The sequence below is a fragment of the Necator americanus genome, chromosome I (assembly GCF_031761385.1).
Source record: "Necator americanus strain Aroian chromosome I, whole genome shotgun sequence".
In the NCBI taxonomy this organism is placed as follows: Eukaryota; Metazoa; Nematoda; class Chromadorea; order Rhabditida; family Ancylostomatidae; genus Necator; species Necator americanus.
The window spans coordinates 20,619,983-20,634,098 of record NC_087371.1 but is presented as its reverse complement, the minus strand read 5'-3'; the positions used below and the strand labels follow the sequence as shown (position 1 = coordinate 20,634,098).

General features: G+C 42.7%; 5 protein-coding genes across 6 annotated transcripts; all 5 read right to left on the bottom strand.

Moving 5' to 3' along the window:
• Positions 1-504: 504 nt before the first annotated feature.
• Positions 505-2,963, bottom strand: RB195_006333 (uncharacterized protein; the record flags this gene model as incomplete). Of its 2 annotated transcripts, XM_064179364.1 has the most annotated exons (2): positions 505-534; positions 2,514-2,963. In XM_064179364.1, the coding sequence occupies 2 exons, from the start codon at positions 2,961-2,963 to the stop codon at positions 505-507; spliced, it is 480 nt and encodes a 159-aa protein (XP_064036323.1). The 2 variants fall into 2 exon arrangements, with proteins under 2 accessions (XP_064036323.1, XP_064036324.1); XM_064179365.1 differs by lacking the exon at positions 505-534 and having other exon boundaries at positions 2,373-2,963.
• On the bottom strand, positions 2,104-2,355 carry RB195_006334 (uncharacterized protein; the record flags this gene model as incomplete). The annotated part of the gene is made up of 1 exon (XM_064179366.1): positions 2,104-2,355. One exon carries the CDS (start codon positions 2,353-2,355, stop codon positions 2,104-2,106), a length of 252 nt encoding a protein of 83 aa, XP_064036325.1.
• Positions 2,964-3,677: 714 nt separating the features above from the next.
• On the bottom strand, positions 3,678-4,055 carry RB195_006332 (uncharacterized protein; the record flags this gene model as incomplete). The annotated part of the gene is made up of 1 exon (XM_064179363.1): positions 3,678-4,055. One exon carries the CDS (start codon positions 4,053-4,055, stop codon positions 3,678-3,680), a length of 378 nt encoding a protein of 125 aa, XP_064036322.1.
• A 337-nt stretch (positions 4,056-4,392) lies between these two features.
• Positions 4,393-4,650, bottom strand: RB195_006331 (uncharacterized protein; the record flags this gene model as incomplete). Its single annotated transcript, XM_064179361.1, has 1 exon — positions 4,393-4,650. One exon carries the CDS (start codon positions 4,648-4,650, stop codon positions 4,393-4,395), a length of 258 nt encoding a protein of 85 aa, XP_064036321.1.
• Positions 4,651-5,554: 904 nt separating this feature from the next.
• RB195_006330 (uncharacterized protein) lies at positions 5,555-10,251 on the bottom strand (the record flags this gene model as incomplete). Its single annotated transcript, XM_013448603.2, has 9 exons — positions 5,555-5,717; positions 5,785-5,906; positions 6,976-7,123; positions 7,185-7,252; positions 7,316-7,472; positions 8,038-8,162; positions 9,764-9,918; positions 9,970-10,068; positions 10,182-10,251. The coding sequence occupies 9 exons, from the start codon at positions 10,249-10,251 to the stop codon at positions 5,555-5,557; spliced, it is 1,107 nt and encodes a 368-aa protein (XP_013304057.2).
• Positions 10,252-14,116: the final 3,865 nt, after the last annotated feature.

The following is a 14,116-nucleotide window of genomic DNA, read 5'->3' as shown; positions in this document are numbered from 1 at the left end:
TTATAGTAAAGAACCGTAAGAAGCTAACGAAATTATAAGGAGGCAACGATGTAATGAAAGAAAATGGAAAAAAGCTGTATAATTATATAGGGATATAATTATAAGGGGGAGTATAATTACAAGAGATCACAGAAGAATTACTCAAACATTGTCGTCAGCAGCTAGCAGTAGCTAGCATGTTAGCGAAAATCGATGCCGATACCTTGTACTTATATACACACAAAAAGAATAAAAATAAATAAGGCACGTGATACATGTTTGAGTTCTACACAAATGGTCGAATCAGTTAAAGTTTTAAAGATAAAAAAAACTATCGTCGGCGTATAAGAATGAAAACAGTCGGATAAGTCGAGGTTTGAGGAGAAGAACAACCGAATAAACCGTGATTTAGAAACAAAAGTGAGTTTCAATGACACTCACCCACGATGCACACCGTTTCATTCACCTATGTTGTTTCATCAAGGTGGAGACACACAAAATTAACGTAGGCCCACTGCGCTATATTCAAGAAGTCGGTTCCTTTTCCCTGGACACCTATGAAAGGAATTAATAAAATAAAAGACATGTTTCCGAACAAACTAAAAGGTTTAAGAGTTTTTTCTGGTTATGCAAAAGAACTGCATAAAAATGTTCGTGATTTGCATAAGAGCGCGTAAACTTTCCACCAATCCCACCACAGCAATTCGTCACTGATCTGGAAAATTTTGTTTGTCTCTTTATGTCACAACTGGTGTTAGTCAATGTTATATTCAGAATGGTAGGGTAAATTAAACAAGGGAGTGAAAAATGGGAAATTGTTAGCCCGAAAAGTAGGATCACCAGCGCCAAATTCTGGAAAGTATCCGTAAGATAACAAACAGAAAAACGCCACTGAGCATGAAAAAGGGTTGACCATAACAGTTGAAATCATTTGTGAAGCGATAGCTAGGAAGAATGCTCCGTTACGGTACTTCTGATGGGCAGATCTCAGGACTCTACATACTACGGTATCAACGAAAAGAAGCAATAACTGTCGTCAGAAATGCTTATAAGCAGGGTCAAGCGGGCTGATGGGACACGACCCTCTCGTATATGCCCTCCCCCCGCCCACACTTCAACTTCACTTCACTTTACACTTACTGTCAGTTCAATATGTTGGAAATTTTGTTTTGAAAAAGCAAAATCGAAAATTAGACGGTGAATGAATGGCAAATGGTAAAATTCGGTAGCCGACAAAAGCTAAGAAATAACAAGTAGCACAAGAAGCAAATTTGCTGAAATGTTGTTGAAAAATTGGCATTGAAATAGTTTCATTTCTAATCTATTCTATTTTTGTTTTAAAATCTATGAACAAACTTGATATGCTGATTAAAGCGCATAATAAAATAGAATAATCAAATGGATAGGTCGAATTGCACAAGAGCGATGAGTAAAAAAAGGAACGAAAAAATCAACATTTTCTTCCGCAAATGGGACGATGCAGGTTCAACACGCGGCTAAGTCAAATTTTTGCAAAGGGACAGGAACTTGAAGCTTCTCCTAGAAAATTAAAAATTTGATTGTAAGTAGTTTTCAGCAGTGTGAAGGTGGGATTTAATAGAATTTAATAGCCAAAAAAACTCAGATTCTGCGCACCTTGTTAGGTCTGGAAGATCGCGAATAATTTCGTGATAAGAGGACCAAAAGAAATATTTCGAGCGGCATTCTATGGAAGAAAGTTTGCGCCAACAAACAATCATAGTGGTGTTTTTTGCAACCTTTTAGTTTTTTCTTTCTTTTGAGTAAATTTTCAATTTTTTTGGTAGGAAAAATTACATTTTCCCATCTATTTTCATTACAAATATGGAAATATAGAAAAATGGTCAAGCACTCTAAATCGTGTGATGTGGCTGCTGATAGAGAAAATCCTCAGCCACAATATACTGAAAGAAGATTTGCTTTCCGGCGAGTTATTAGACTTTGTTTAAGATCATACCATTTACGGGCGAGTTTTACCATTCTAGAAAAACAGGACAGCGTTTTGAAAAAATAACCCATATATTCGGATAGGAGGACTAAGGAAAACCTCATATGCAAAACTTTTCATTCCGGACTGTCTGGTTCTCTCAAGCTTCAGCACCTTGATCACTTTGACTCCCGTTGATCTACAAACTGGTCGAGCGGGCACCAGTAATTCTTCCATTTGTACTGATCGCGTGCCAGAGTAGCCCAGTGGTTCCTTCTTTCGCGTGGGACACGAAGAGCATCATATTTTTCTTTGAAGAACTTCGTGAAGAAATCTGACCATCGGGTCGGCGGTCTTCCTGTAGTGCGCTTAATATCGCGGGGAACCCAGTCGCTCACGGCTCTGGTCCAACGGTTGTCGTTAAAGCGCATCACGTGTCCGGCCCACCTTATTTTACTTTCCTTGGCAAACGCGACGGCGTCTCTAAACATCGTTGACGTAGGAGAGAACTTCGAATCCCGTCCCTCACTTGCATGAAACGGGATACTCCTAGCATCACTCTCTCAATTGCGCGTTCAATGACGCTCACCGCGTTTTCTTCCTGCTTGCGAAATGCCCAGGTTTCCGAAGCATAGGTCAAAGCAGGAAGTACGGTGGTGTTGAAGAGGTGAGCACGGAGCCGGGTGTTCCTGGTCTTATTCACCACATCCTCGATGCTCTTGTACGCTCCCCAAGCCGCTCGTCTCCTCCTGCCCAGCTCGCGGGTCAGGTCGTTCATCATGTTCAGTTCCCGACCCAGATAAACGTAGCTGGTGCATTCGGATATGTTCGTTCCGTTGAGCGTGAATGGGGCATCCGAGACCCATCCGTTCCGCATGAACATCATCTTTTGTAGATTCAGCTGAAGACCGGTGAATCCACATGTTTCGTCGAATTCGGTCAGCATTCGTCTCGCTTGGCTAGTGCTAGATGTTATCAGTACGATGTCATCAGCAAAGCGCAAATGGTGTAGCTGCCGACCATCAACCTTCACTCCCATGTCGTCTCATTTCAACTTTCGCATTGCGTTCTCGAAGGTGGCTGTGAATATTTTGGGTGAAATTGTATCACCCTGTCGGACCCCCCTCTTCACGTCAATGATGACGTTCTTGTAGAATGGCGAAATTCCGGTCGTGAATTTACTGTACAACTCTCGAAGTATCTTTATGTACTGAGTAGGGACGCCTTGGTTGTCCAAGGCTTCCACGACCGCTTCCGTCTCAACTGACTCAAAGGCTTTCTTCAAGTCGATGAAGGTGAGACAGAGTGGCATCTTGTACTCTCGTGATAACTCGATGAGTTTCGAAACAGTGTGAATGTGGTCAATCGTGCTGAATCCTTTTCGAAACCCTGCTTACTCGCATGGCTGTCCTTCATCCAAGACTTTCTCAATCCTATTAGAGATCACTCTTGTAAAGAGCTTGTAGATAACGGACAGTAGGCCAATTGGACGATAGTTGCCGATGTCATATGGATCTCCCTTTTTATACAACAACACGGTCTTGCCAGTCTTCCACTGTTTAGGAACCTTGCATTCCGACAGATAACGTGTAAAGAGTCTCGCCAGGGTGTTGATGTACAAGTACTGGCGAAAGGCTCTTCAGGTGTTCTGGTCTTATCCTGTCGAGACCGGGTGCCGTACGATTTCTTGCCGACATGATAGCATGTCGCATTTCGGACGGGAGAACCTCTGGAATGACTTGTCTGTCTTCCCTCAGATGGTGAGGAGGCAAGTGGACATGGCTGTCGAAGAGATCAGAGTAGAAGTCTTAGATGATTTTCTAGTCATCCTTGTCTTGCGACTGGCGAAGTCTCGACGGGCATAGCGGATGTTTTTCCCCGCCTCTGCAGCTTCAGCCAGCACTTCTGCTCTTCTCTCTTTAAAGTCTTCCCTTATGGCCTCTCTGCAAAGCCTTGCGAGCTCGGACGTGAGTTCTTGGTTCCCTGCGGCTCGTGCTGCTCCACGCTGGCGTATCAGCTCAAGAGTTTCAAGAGACAGGCGTCTCTTGGTGGTTTTAAGACTCTCAGCCTTCTCCGCGCAGTCGTGAAGGTGTTTAACAAGCCGGTCATATTCCTCGTCGATGTTGTCCATTGCGGAATCTTCCCAAAAGCCGGCTAGCGTAGCGAAGAGATCCCAGTTGATGATAGTCCTGGGATTTCTCTATGTGAACCTGGCGGCTTTCTCTGCTCTCCTTGTGAAGGAAATACTTCCTCGGAGGAGGCAATGGCCCGATCCCGTATAGAACTTCGGTACAACAGCGACGTCCTTCACGCAGAACCTTTTATTGACGATGATGTGGTCTATTTCATTACGGTACCCTCCACCGGTTGACTCCCACGTCCAGCGTAGAGAGGAGGGCTTCTGGAATTGCGAGTTCCCATGGATGGTCTTAGTTGTCATGATGAACTCAGAGAGTCTCTCCCCCTGGTCATTCCATTGTAGGCCGTGGGTCCCGATGTGAAGTTCCTGCGGCATTCTTCTTGGGCCAACTTTGGCGTTGAAATCGCCAAAAGGCATGATCTTCTCGGTAGAGCTTCTCCAGGTCCATATAGAGAGTTCCGACTTCTTCTGATGTTGGAGCGTAAGCGACGAAGATAGTCAAAGCTGGTGTTGCACCACATCTTCTCATCCGCAGACTTCCGATTCGAGTCGTAAGTTGTTCGAAAGAGTCGATGTTCTTTGCCATACTCGTGTTGACGAGGACGCCAACTCCACAACACCTCTACTGTCGCATGTTCCTAAGAACAGTTCTTCTCCAGTTTCATATACGGCGTTGAGAGGGTGACGTCGTCTCGTCTCGGTCAGTCCGATGACGTCGCACTTGATCTTCTTGGCTTACATCATCAGATCTTCGATGGCCGCTTCTGATGTAAGCGTACGTGCGTTATAAGTACAGATCGCTATCCTAGTCCTTTTCCGCTTTGGTAGCCTACATGGCTCCTGCAACCCCGTCCTACCTGGCGCTACCGTACCAGGCTTTCCTCCGGAATCAGGAGACTCTTTTCTACTACTGTGTTTCGCGTAAGAATTTTAAAACCCATGGGCAGGTTGCAAGCCTTTAGTCCCATGAGTTTCTGGGAGAACTTCCGTTCTCTCGGAGTGGACATGTGGAGCTTATTTGTTGGAGGCGACTCCAGACCGCCTCCTTGCACCTCCCAGTCACTTGATTGCAGGCTTTTGGCCGGACCAACGTGCGGAATACAAGGATGTCATGAGTCAGCCCTGGCTCAGCAGAAACAGGGAGTCCATCCCCTGAATCCAGCTGCGTCTCTGCGCAAGCACAAAGTCGCTTTTGGTCCGCGATTAGCCCCCTATCCCCCACCCGGGGACGCGCTATGTAGCCTCGCGACTATCCGGCTGTGATCCCTCTAGTGAGGGAGATCCGTGGATGCATGCAATAATTATACAAAAACCATGCAAAAACCCAATGCTCCATTTTGAAATTGCATTTTTCAGGTCCACATCCATTGTTATTGGCGTTAGTTCGGTTCAGGACCTTTTTTTTTGATGCGAAAGCAAATCTCTAACCTTCTAAGCACCTCGAGTTTGACCTTCTCTTGAAAAGGAGCAAAGGAGAGAGCTCACCGTTTCTAATGAGTAGATTTTGATCTGGGATCAAGGCTCATGCGATATTTCTCTTGGCCTTTTCCGTTCAGGAACGACATCACTGTGTTGTCTTTTGTTATTTCCATATAAATAAAAGCACCATTAGAGAATCCCAACTGCGAGAAAGGATTCCATGAAGTCGGGTAGCTAAAACCCGCACCAATAACTGTTATAGTTCAAAACTGTAACAAAACTGTACAAAATCTGAACGTACTGAAATTTGAGGTTCTCCTTTGCAACAGTATCCATATGTTTTTTCGAGCGGTCAGAACGTGACGCCGCACCGGAGACCACGTAGTGGGTGAGGTGGCCATAGTCGTTGGGATAGACGATGTGCTGGAAAATCGAAATACAACTACAAGTCTCAATCCAGGACGTGTCTGGGATGCATGAAATGTTTGCTGAATTTTACGGAGAATTGAACAGCTGAGTTGACATATCGAAAGGAAAAGGACATCGTAGACAATTTTGTAACATCTTGACCTTTTCCGGAGAAAATCTAGAAATACATATACGTCAAATTAGTAGTTGTAAAGCTTTAAGCTATTATGCTGACGGCAAGGTAGCAAACCATGATACTGACGATGTTCGGATTTCTCCGAGAAAAAAAATAGGTTTAGGGTAGTAGATCGCGAATATGGGCGCTATCGCGCCCAATTTTCCCTAATTAACCTGGAAAACGCCCTCAACAACGGCCAGTTGTCGACCAGCGTTTCCTACAAGGCACATAACAACACGATGCGTGTGTGATTGCAGGCATACGCGCCACGTGTCTGAGTGAGCGTACAATAAGTGGCCCCTGATGCTGCTTGCTGGTAGATGCGGCCCGTAAGTCTGCACTCATGTACGTGAAATGTTGTTAGGTGCCTCGTAGGTCAGCTGACGAGACCGTTTTTGATGCCTCTACTTCAGGAGAATTGGAAGAGAATTGAGCGTAATCGCGCTCGTACTCATGATTTACATTCCTAGCTATGCTTTTCGTGAAGAAGTTCCAACATCTTTAATTTCGTGGTGTGCTGCTTTCAAACGATGGATGTACTGTTGTCGTCGATAGAAGGAAACCTTAGAGCTGAGATGCGAAGCCTATCAATTCCGGTCGATATATTTGGCTGGAAACCAATCACTTCGCTCCGCATCTCGTTCAGTACTAAACGAACTCCTTCGTATATTTTGTCTTTCATGTATATTCCACTCAAGATGACTGCACAAAAATTACTGCCGCTTCCGGCAGAAATGACGACTGGATGGAAGGGACTTTCTCCAACAATGGGAAAAAAGAGTTGTAGCTGCCTGATTTTAGTACCTTCAACAGCATAGAAAAGCATCTTCAAGAGAGGTTCGGATAAAAAGATAAGCATTTGACAAGCGCTTTTCATAGCATAAGACAATGAATGGACGAATTCACCTGCAGCGTGTGGTCATGTCCAGCGAAGTAAGCAGACACATTGTAGGTTCTCAGCAACGGATCTAGTCGGTCCACTAAGCACTGTGTAGGTCCATGTGACGCTATGGAATGGATTGGATAGTGACCAGCTACGAAAAGGTAGTCAGCTCTGCAAATTGCGCCCAATCCCTTCTGGGTCGTTTAATTGTTCGGATATTTCTTCCTTTTACCTGCTTGAACTCAGCATCTGTTCGATCCACTGCCACTGTTCCTCTGCCTTCTTAGTATCGCTGGGACCCTACAAGGATGTTACTTATGTTTTGAAAGCAGTGGTCGCATGTATACTGGGCAGATCTGCTACCTGAGGATCATGTGACCGATTCCACAACATGTCGAAGAATCCACCATTCTCGATGTCCGCAGTGTTCCCGCAAAGCACGATAGTGTCTAACATCACAACATCCATAGAAGTGCCGTTCAGTTGAAATGTTAGATTGTAGTACAGTTTGGGGAAATTCCTAAATTTGTATGGTATTGACCACATTTTGGCGATTGGCGAAATCTTCGTTAAAATTCAAGTTTGTGCCGGTGTTCCCGGCATGAGCTTAGTGCGCCTTCCAGTGAAGGCACCACATATCACGAAATTGACTATGTTGGGATCTCACCACTGAAAGATGGAGTTAAGGGTGTAGCTCACGAATATGAGGGCGGTCGCGCTCAATTTTCCTTATCTTTCCTGAAAAACGGCGTGGGATACGGACTTGGTGACCGAATTGTGCTACGAAGCACCTAGTAACGTGCCTCATCTGCGAATGCAGGCGTGCACACCAAGTCTGCCACTGAGTGGACCACCGATGGACTACTAGGGACAAATGCCGTCTTTCCTGCTCCCATACTCTTGTTCTGCATCGCTCCCACCCTACCTTTTCGTAGAGAAATCTCAACGTCCTAACATCGTGAATTTCGTGGTATGATGTCCTTAATAGATATCCATTTAGAATTATGAGAGACCTTCTGCGCCAAAAGTTTCTGCGAAAGTCGATAACCAGAGAATTGAGGAATTTCTGAGAAAGTAAATCAGACCATTTCTTGCTGTATTTCGAGTAAGCGACTTGAGCTGAGACGTTTCCAAAGTGATCGTGATTTCCCGCAATCAGATACCATGGCACATCTAGGGCGTCGGTGTTGTAGATATCCTCGAAGGAAGTCTGAAATGAAACGGGATAAGAGGAAATAGTTGCAGGAATTTCAGACAGGTAGCAGATTTCAGATCGTGACAGTTTATTATTATTCGTATTCGAATCATTCGCATGAATCAGTTTAAAGGCAGCATATCACGAATCTGACGTGGTGAGGAATCCGTGGGAAAAGCTAGAGATGGCATAGCATCTACACGGTGATTCACATGAAGTGTAACTCAAAAAACTACCCACAAATTTGCACTAATTGATCCAAATTAGAAATATTTTTTTTCTATCCCATAGATAAAAAATTCTTCGTAAGTTCTCACACATCAAATACAAAATGATCGCCTTTAGCTTCAATACAAGCCTACAATCTTTTCCGGAAATTTTTGAGGGTGCGCGCGATCAGCTCCCATGCGCAATGTTCATCCAGGGCTCCTTTCAGCGAATCCAGTGACTTATACTTCAAAAAGCAGGGTCTTTGCTACAGAATCGACCAGACAGCAAAAGATTGAAAATTGAGAATGAGAGGATATAGAAGATTGAGATTGGGCTTTGGCTCAAGGAATCACCGCATCTTTAGATTTTCCATAACTCGTCACACTTTATGTGGACCACCCTGTATAACCTCATCTCCATCCCTGAACTTTTAAACCGTTTCGCTCACTACGTCAGGCTGTGTGATGTGCTGCTTCTAGAGTGAACTAATCTTAAAAAGATGTGTCGTACTCCGGGATGCTCCAGAAGGAGCGGACATCGGCAGCCGGGCTCCGCTCACAACTTCAGGGAATAGCGCTGGGGTAACCAGAAAGTTATTAGCTGAATGCTTCGGATTCACTTCATGTACACATAAACAAAACTAATTTACTAGGGTTAAGCGGTTGAGAGAGGGAGGTACCTGCCTGCTGCTGCCGACTTCGGTCTCGGAGGCCCTTCATGAGGAGCCGTCACTCGGCTTTGGGGAAGGTGCCTGCCGCTAGCAGACTTCTTCTCCTCCACGCTAGGGGCCACCTAGTTGATCGATAGAACATAGAGGGATTATCGAGTCGAGTGCCTGTTACTCCTTGTGTGCTACAGGAAATAAAGGGGGCAGGAGGATGAGATTATGCAGAGGCATCTGCAGGAAAGATAAGAGAAATCCGAGAAGTAATCGATCGGGTTTTGTAGAAATGCCGAATACCACAAAGCCATCTTTGCTTACAGCTCAAGAAAATCAATTAAAAACTATATCTTTACCTATATTTGTGGAACGATTATTCGAAAGAGTCAAGGTTTTAGAATTTATTTATGGATTTATGATTGCATTATGATTCCAAACGGTTGTACACACTGCTACATTTTGGCGCATGATCCAGCGGAAGTATTTGAGAAACCCACAGCAGGAGTTCAACCATCATTATAAGTTGACCATTTTAACTTTCCGTTCTTATCTACACCGCGCATTCGTTCTGTCTTTTCGTAAACTCTCCACTCTCCTCAACTATCTGAACTTACAGTTTTTGACTCAGTACTCACTCCCATCGGAATTTTTGAAAAAAGAAGTTTTACTTCTTGTATTCGGCTACGAGATCCACAACAACACTTGTTTATTGATTCTAAAGTTGAAAAATGTTAGGTGAACTCACGCGAAAACGTGAGTCGTGCTCGTCCGAAACACCGGTGTAATAAATGTTGTCGCCGACGTTGATCACGTACTGCACTTTCTTCAGGGCTGCCAAATTATCCATAGCCTTTGCGACCTTCTTCTGAGCGTAAGAGTAAAACGGGTAGACAGGTAATCCTTAATTTTATTTCTCGTTTGATGGAAAATGAATCTAGACATTTCCCGAACCTCCTGTATCTCCGACAAGAAGTATTCGAAGAGAGTCTGTGGGACTTGTTTTGACGACGCTTTCGCTCATAAAATGATCATCTATGAGGATCATGTCTGCTGAAACAGATATTCCTTTCAAATTTCCAAGGCAGAGTGAACATTTTTATTTCATTCTTTTACATTGCCGCCGGAATATACTACGTAGTTTTGAGGGAAAAGAGAAAACTCACAGGTCAACGTTCCAATCACAGCGATGCCGAATATGGCCAGACCCAGTAAGGCCACGAGCTTACCTTGCATACCCTTCTGCAGCCTTAAATGTTCCTAGATTTTATGTGAACAACCGTCGAAAAGTAAACCGAACGATATGCAATTAGAAGAACGAAGTGCACTTTTATCCGATTAACTGCTGGATAAACGGCAAAGAGAAGTTATGGATAGGTTAAACAAAAATGATTCAACCAAAAGAAGCGTCGGAATCTAATCACTGCAAGGAAGTACTATCAAGAGGGTGTTCATAACGACTAGTATTCCAGGAAGGTTTATTGATTCTGTCTCATTTCGCAGTAGGAAGTACTCTGAAGAGCAATGTGCTGCAAATAGCGAAGAAGGTTTAAAAAAGTGCCGGGAGTAGAGACTCAAATAACCGTTAGGTGAGGCATGTTGTGTTTCTCGGCTAAAAATCACTTGCGCTGCGTTTCGTCGTAACTAGAACAATTTTTTGTAGTGGCTCCTTTACAAAGATCGATAAATGATTATCGACACTTCGTGCGAACTTTTTCAATGTTAACATGAACAGCCAATTTCGACCAGTCGTCGAAAACCCACGGCGCTCATCCAATCATTTAATTCTCAAAAAAAAAATTAGGAAATAGCAAATGAGTCACGCAAAACATTCGGAAAATTTGAATAAGCCCTGATTTTGAATCAGTTTCGATGAAGTGCATCTCCTAACGGCTAGCCGAGGTGGTTTAAGAAAAAGAAGAAGAAGAAATATTTTTCAACGATGAGAAATGATTTGAAGAAGCCAGAAATCACCGTTTCAAAGATTGACGTTTTCTTTCTGTAAGGAGAATTCGCCTCGTTTCAATGTGACATTTGCTGAAGAAAATTTAAAAAAATGATTGAAAATTTAAGAAAATTAGTTGACTCATGCATGAACAAAGGGACATGACTAGACAGTTGCTCATAGACAAAAAAGAGAACCTTGACAAGAAGCAGTTTTTAGAAATGTTTCAACATCGTTTGACAGTGCGTTTCCATGGTTATGCACTGAAACACTGGGGGAGTTGTATCAGTTTTGTGATATTTTATAAAAGACTCACTGTGTCGTTTGCATGAAGGGGTTCATGGAATTAATTTCACATTGAAATGAAACTTTGTCAGAATATATATAGGAGAGGTGATTCCAAGAGTTTTATATTGCAAAGAAAATAAGTGATGAAGAGAGAGAAGTGGCTAAAGAAGAAATTTATTACAAAACGCACAAGATAACTGGACGATAATAATGATCAATTTCGGAAAGGACTCAAATCTATTGTCCGAAACCTGTAGCCATTAAATAAATGTGACACAATACATAACAAAAAAACGTACAGAAAGACGGCCGAGCACATTTTTCGCTTCAACATGGTACTTTTTACTTAAATGACAGCAGATTCTCTAAAAAAAAGGATCTCTCCTCGCTGACCTCTCGATACTACGATCTACGGGAAGAATGCAACGCTCGCTCGTTTGTCAACGCATTTAACTCTTCGCACTTGTGATGCGATTTGTAGTCGAGAGAGGGCAGCGAGTTCGGCAGCTTCAGAAATTATGGTTTTAGTTATTCATGCCATTCTAAACGCATTTAGGTTCATCAAGGACATAAAATAAAGATGATCAGCTCGAGCTTCTGCTCTATTGTCGCAAACTTCAATAGCCACATCAAACGAACAATTAGGTCGGCATTTTCCAGGAGCTGAATTGGATGGAGAATGTTTTTTGTGCAGTTACAATCGAAATGCATTCTAGAGAAGTGAGTGCGTCTACTCCATTTCTTAAAATGAGTCAGTAGCTTTATAGTGTTAACTTTTTGGAGAGTTGTGAAGAACCAACAGTACTTCACGAGAAACATTAGCCTTACTGATGAGAAGCTAGAGCAAGAATATCTTTAGGGGAGAATGGCACCTATGCTGGTTACGGTAGCTTTGAAGGCACTGTTCCGTCCTTACAGTAGTAAAATTAAGCAGTAACACAGAAATATTTAGCGCTCTGAAACCAACTCCAGAATTCTTATTATTTAGAGATTTCACCGTGTCACTAAGGTCTTGAAAAATCCCCAGCATTTCGTGATTAATTTGGAGAGTGAGTTGTCCTCGTGAGAGTTACCTCGTTATGAGTTATCTCTCATAGCCTCCCATCAGTGAGTAACCATTTAAAATACTAAAAAGCAGACATAAGCAAGCAGACCAGCGTTAACGTTGGCAGTAGAGACAAAATCCTGGGCAAACTGACAGAAATTCAAGCAGAGGCGTCAACGCGCAGAACACGTTTCGATCAAAGCTTTCGAACCACATCAGAAATTACTAAAATTATGAAGGATACGGGACAAATTCGATAGGGATTTAGTTCGCAACAGTTCCCTGTTGTGAGCGCGAAAATAAGCGGAAGCACGAATCTGCGTAATGTTTACACTCAGCAATGTTTGGTAACCATGATAGCTTAGAATCGTTACGTATTTACGCCGCTATAACCTCTGAACAAAAAAAAACGAGCCTGTTTCGGGACTAATTTAAAAAAAAAAAACGCGTAAAAAAGGGAAAACAAATTTCAGTGCATCGGTAATAATGCTAGGAAAATGCGACTTTCTCTGAGTAGGGCGGTTAAAAAATCCTATGAAGGATATTTTCATGGTATGAGGTTGAAAATCCTAAGCAAATTTCCTTGTAGTTTATTTATTGAGAGCAATCTTTGACAGAGTAAATGCTACATAGTCATGTGATGGAAAAATGTTTATTTTTCCTTCCAGGGTCCTTTTGATAAACGATGATCACAAATCATTTACAATAATAGCAGTAATAATAGTAACAAAAAAAAATATTGAAGACACTACGTAGAATGAGTTTTCGGTAGTGAAATAGCGGAAGTTCTCTCTGGGTTGTAGGGATTGTCGCGAAACTCACCGATTCAACGCGGTAACGAACAAAAATCAAAGACTGATTGAAAAATTGAAACAATTCAGTGAATATCATAACACGTACCGTCCACTTTCATCATCTCTTTCAAAATTACTACTTCCAAAAGGTTTATTAACGTGAAGTCCGCTTCATTCAATTCAAAAGATTTTGAATCTAAGAAAAAAATCCGAAAAATCCGTCACCAAAATGATAACAATGGATTTGTGACTGGTCTATAGGAAGCAAATTGCAGAAAGTTATAAGGTTTAAGATAGAAGATGTCACTTTCATGCACACTTTCTTCTTTGAAATCACGTGGAACCAAAACTCTTCCACAAACATAGACGATAAATGTTCTTTTATCACTTGCATAGAATGAAAATCTATTTTAGGGGATATTACGAAGAAATACCTTGAATACTTGTAAGAAGGACACATCTTACACCATGACCCACCATGAGTAGGTCAAGCAATTCCGTCAACGTGTTGAATTTGTACATATATCGGCAAAATAACAGTGAATTCTCAATGGAATTTATTCAAAAGTTTCTAATGAGTGTTAAATGTATGCGTTATAACTGATTAATTTTGTTTCCGGATTTCCCAACATAATGTACACATACAAGAGGTAGAAGAAAATACATAACCGCATTAGAAGGCAGAATCACAAACAATTGCGAAGACTAGCCACGAAAACGTGCTTATGGATTTAGCGGACGGACAATGAAAAAATACGGTGATTTGTGAAGAGAGCATGACGTCAGCGATCGGATGAGTCAGACAGTTAAAACCAAACACATGCCTTCCGCTGAAAACAGGTGTTGTGTGGCAAAAACCGTCGCGTCCACCTCGGTTTGTGCTCACAAATCGACGATCGGTCTGAGTCCACACACAGTGCCAGCCGAGAGACCTCAACGCTTCTTCTCCATCGTCCGCGAAGGTCAGCAAATAGAGAAAGTGCTACAAACTGGCCAAAACATTACAATTCATGTGACTGCCTCTTACTT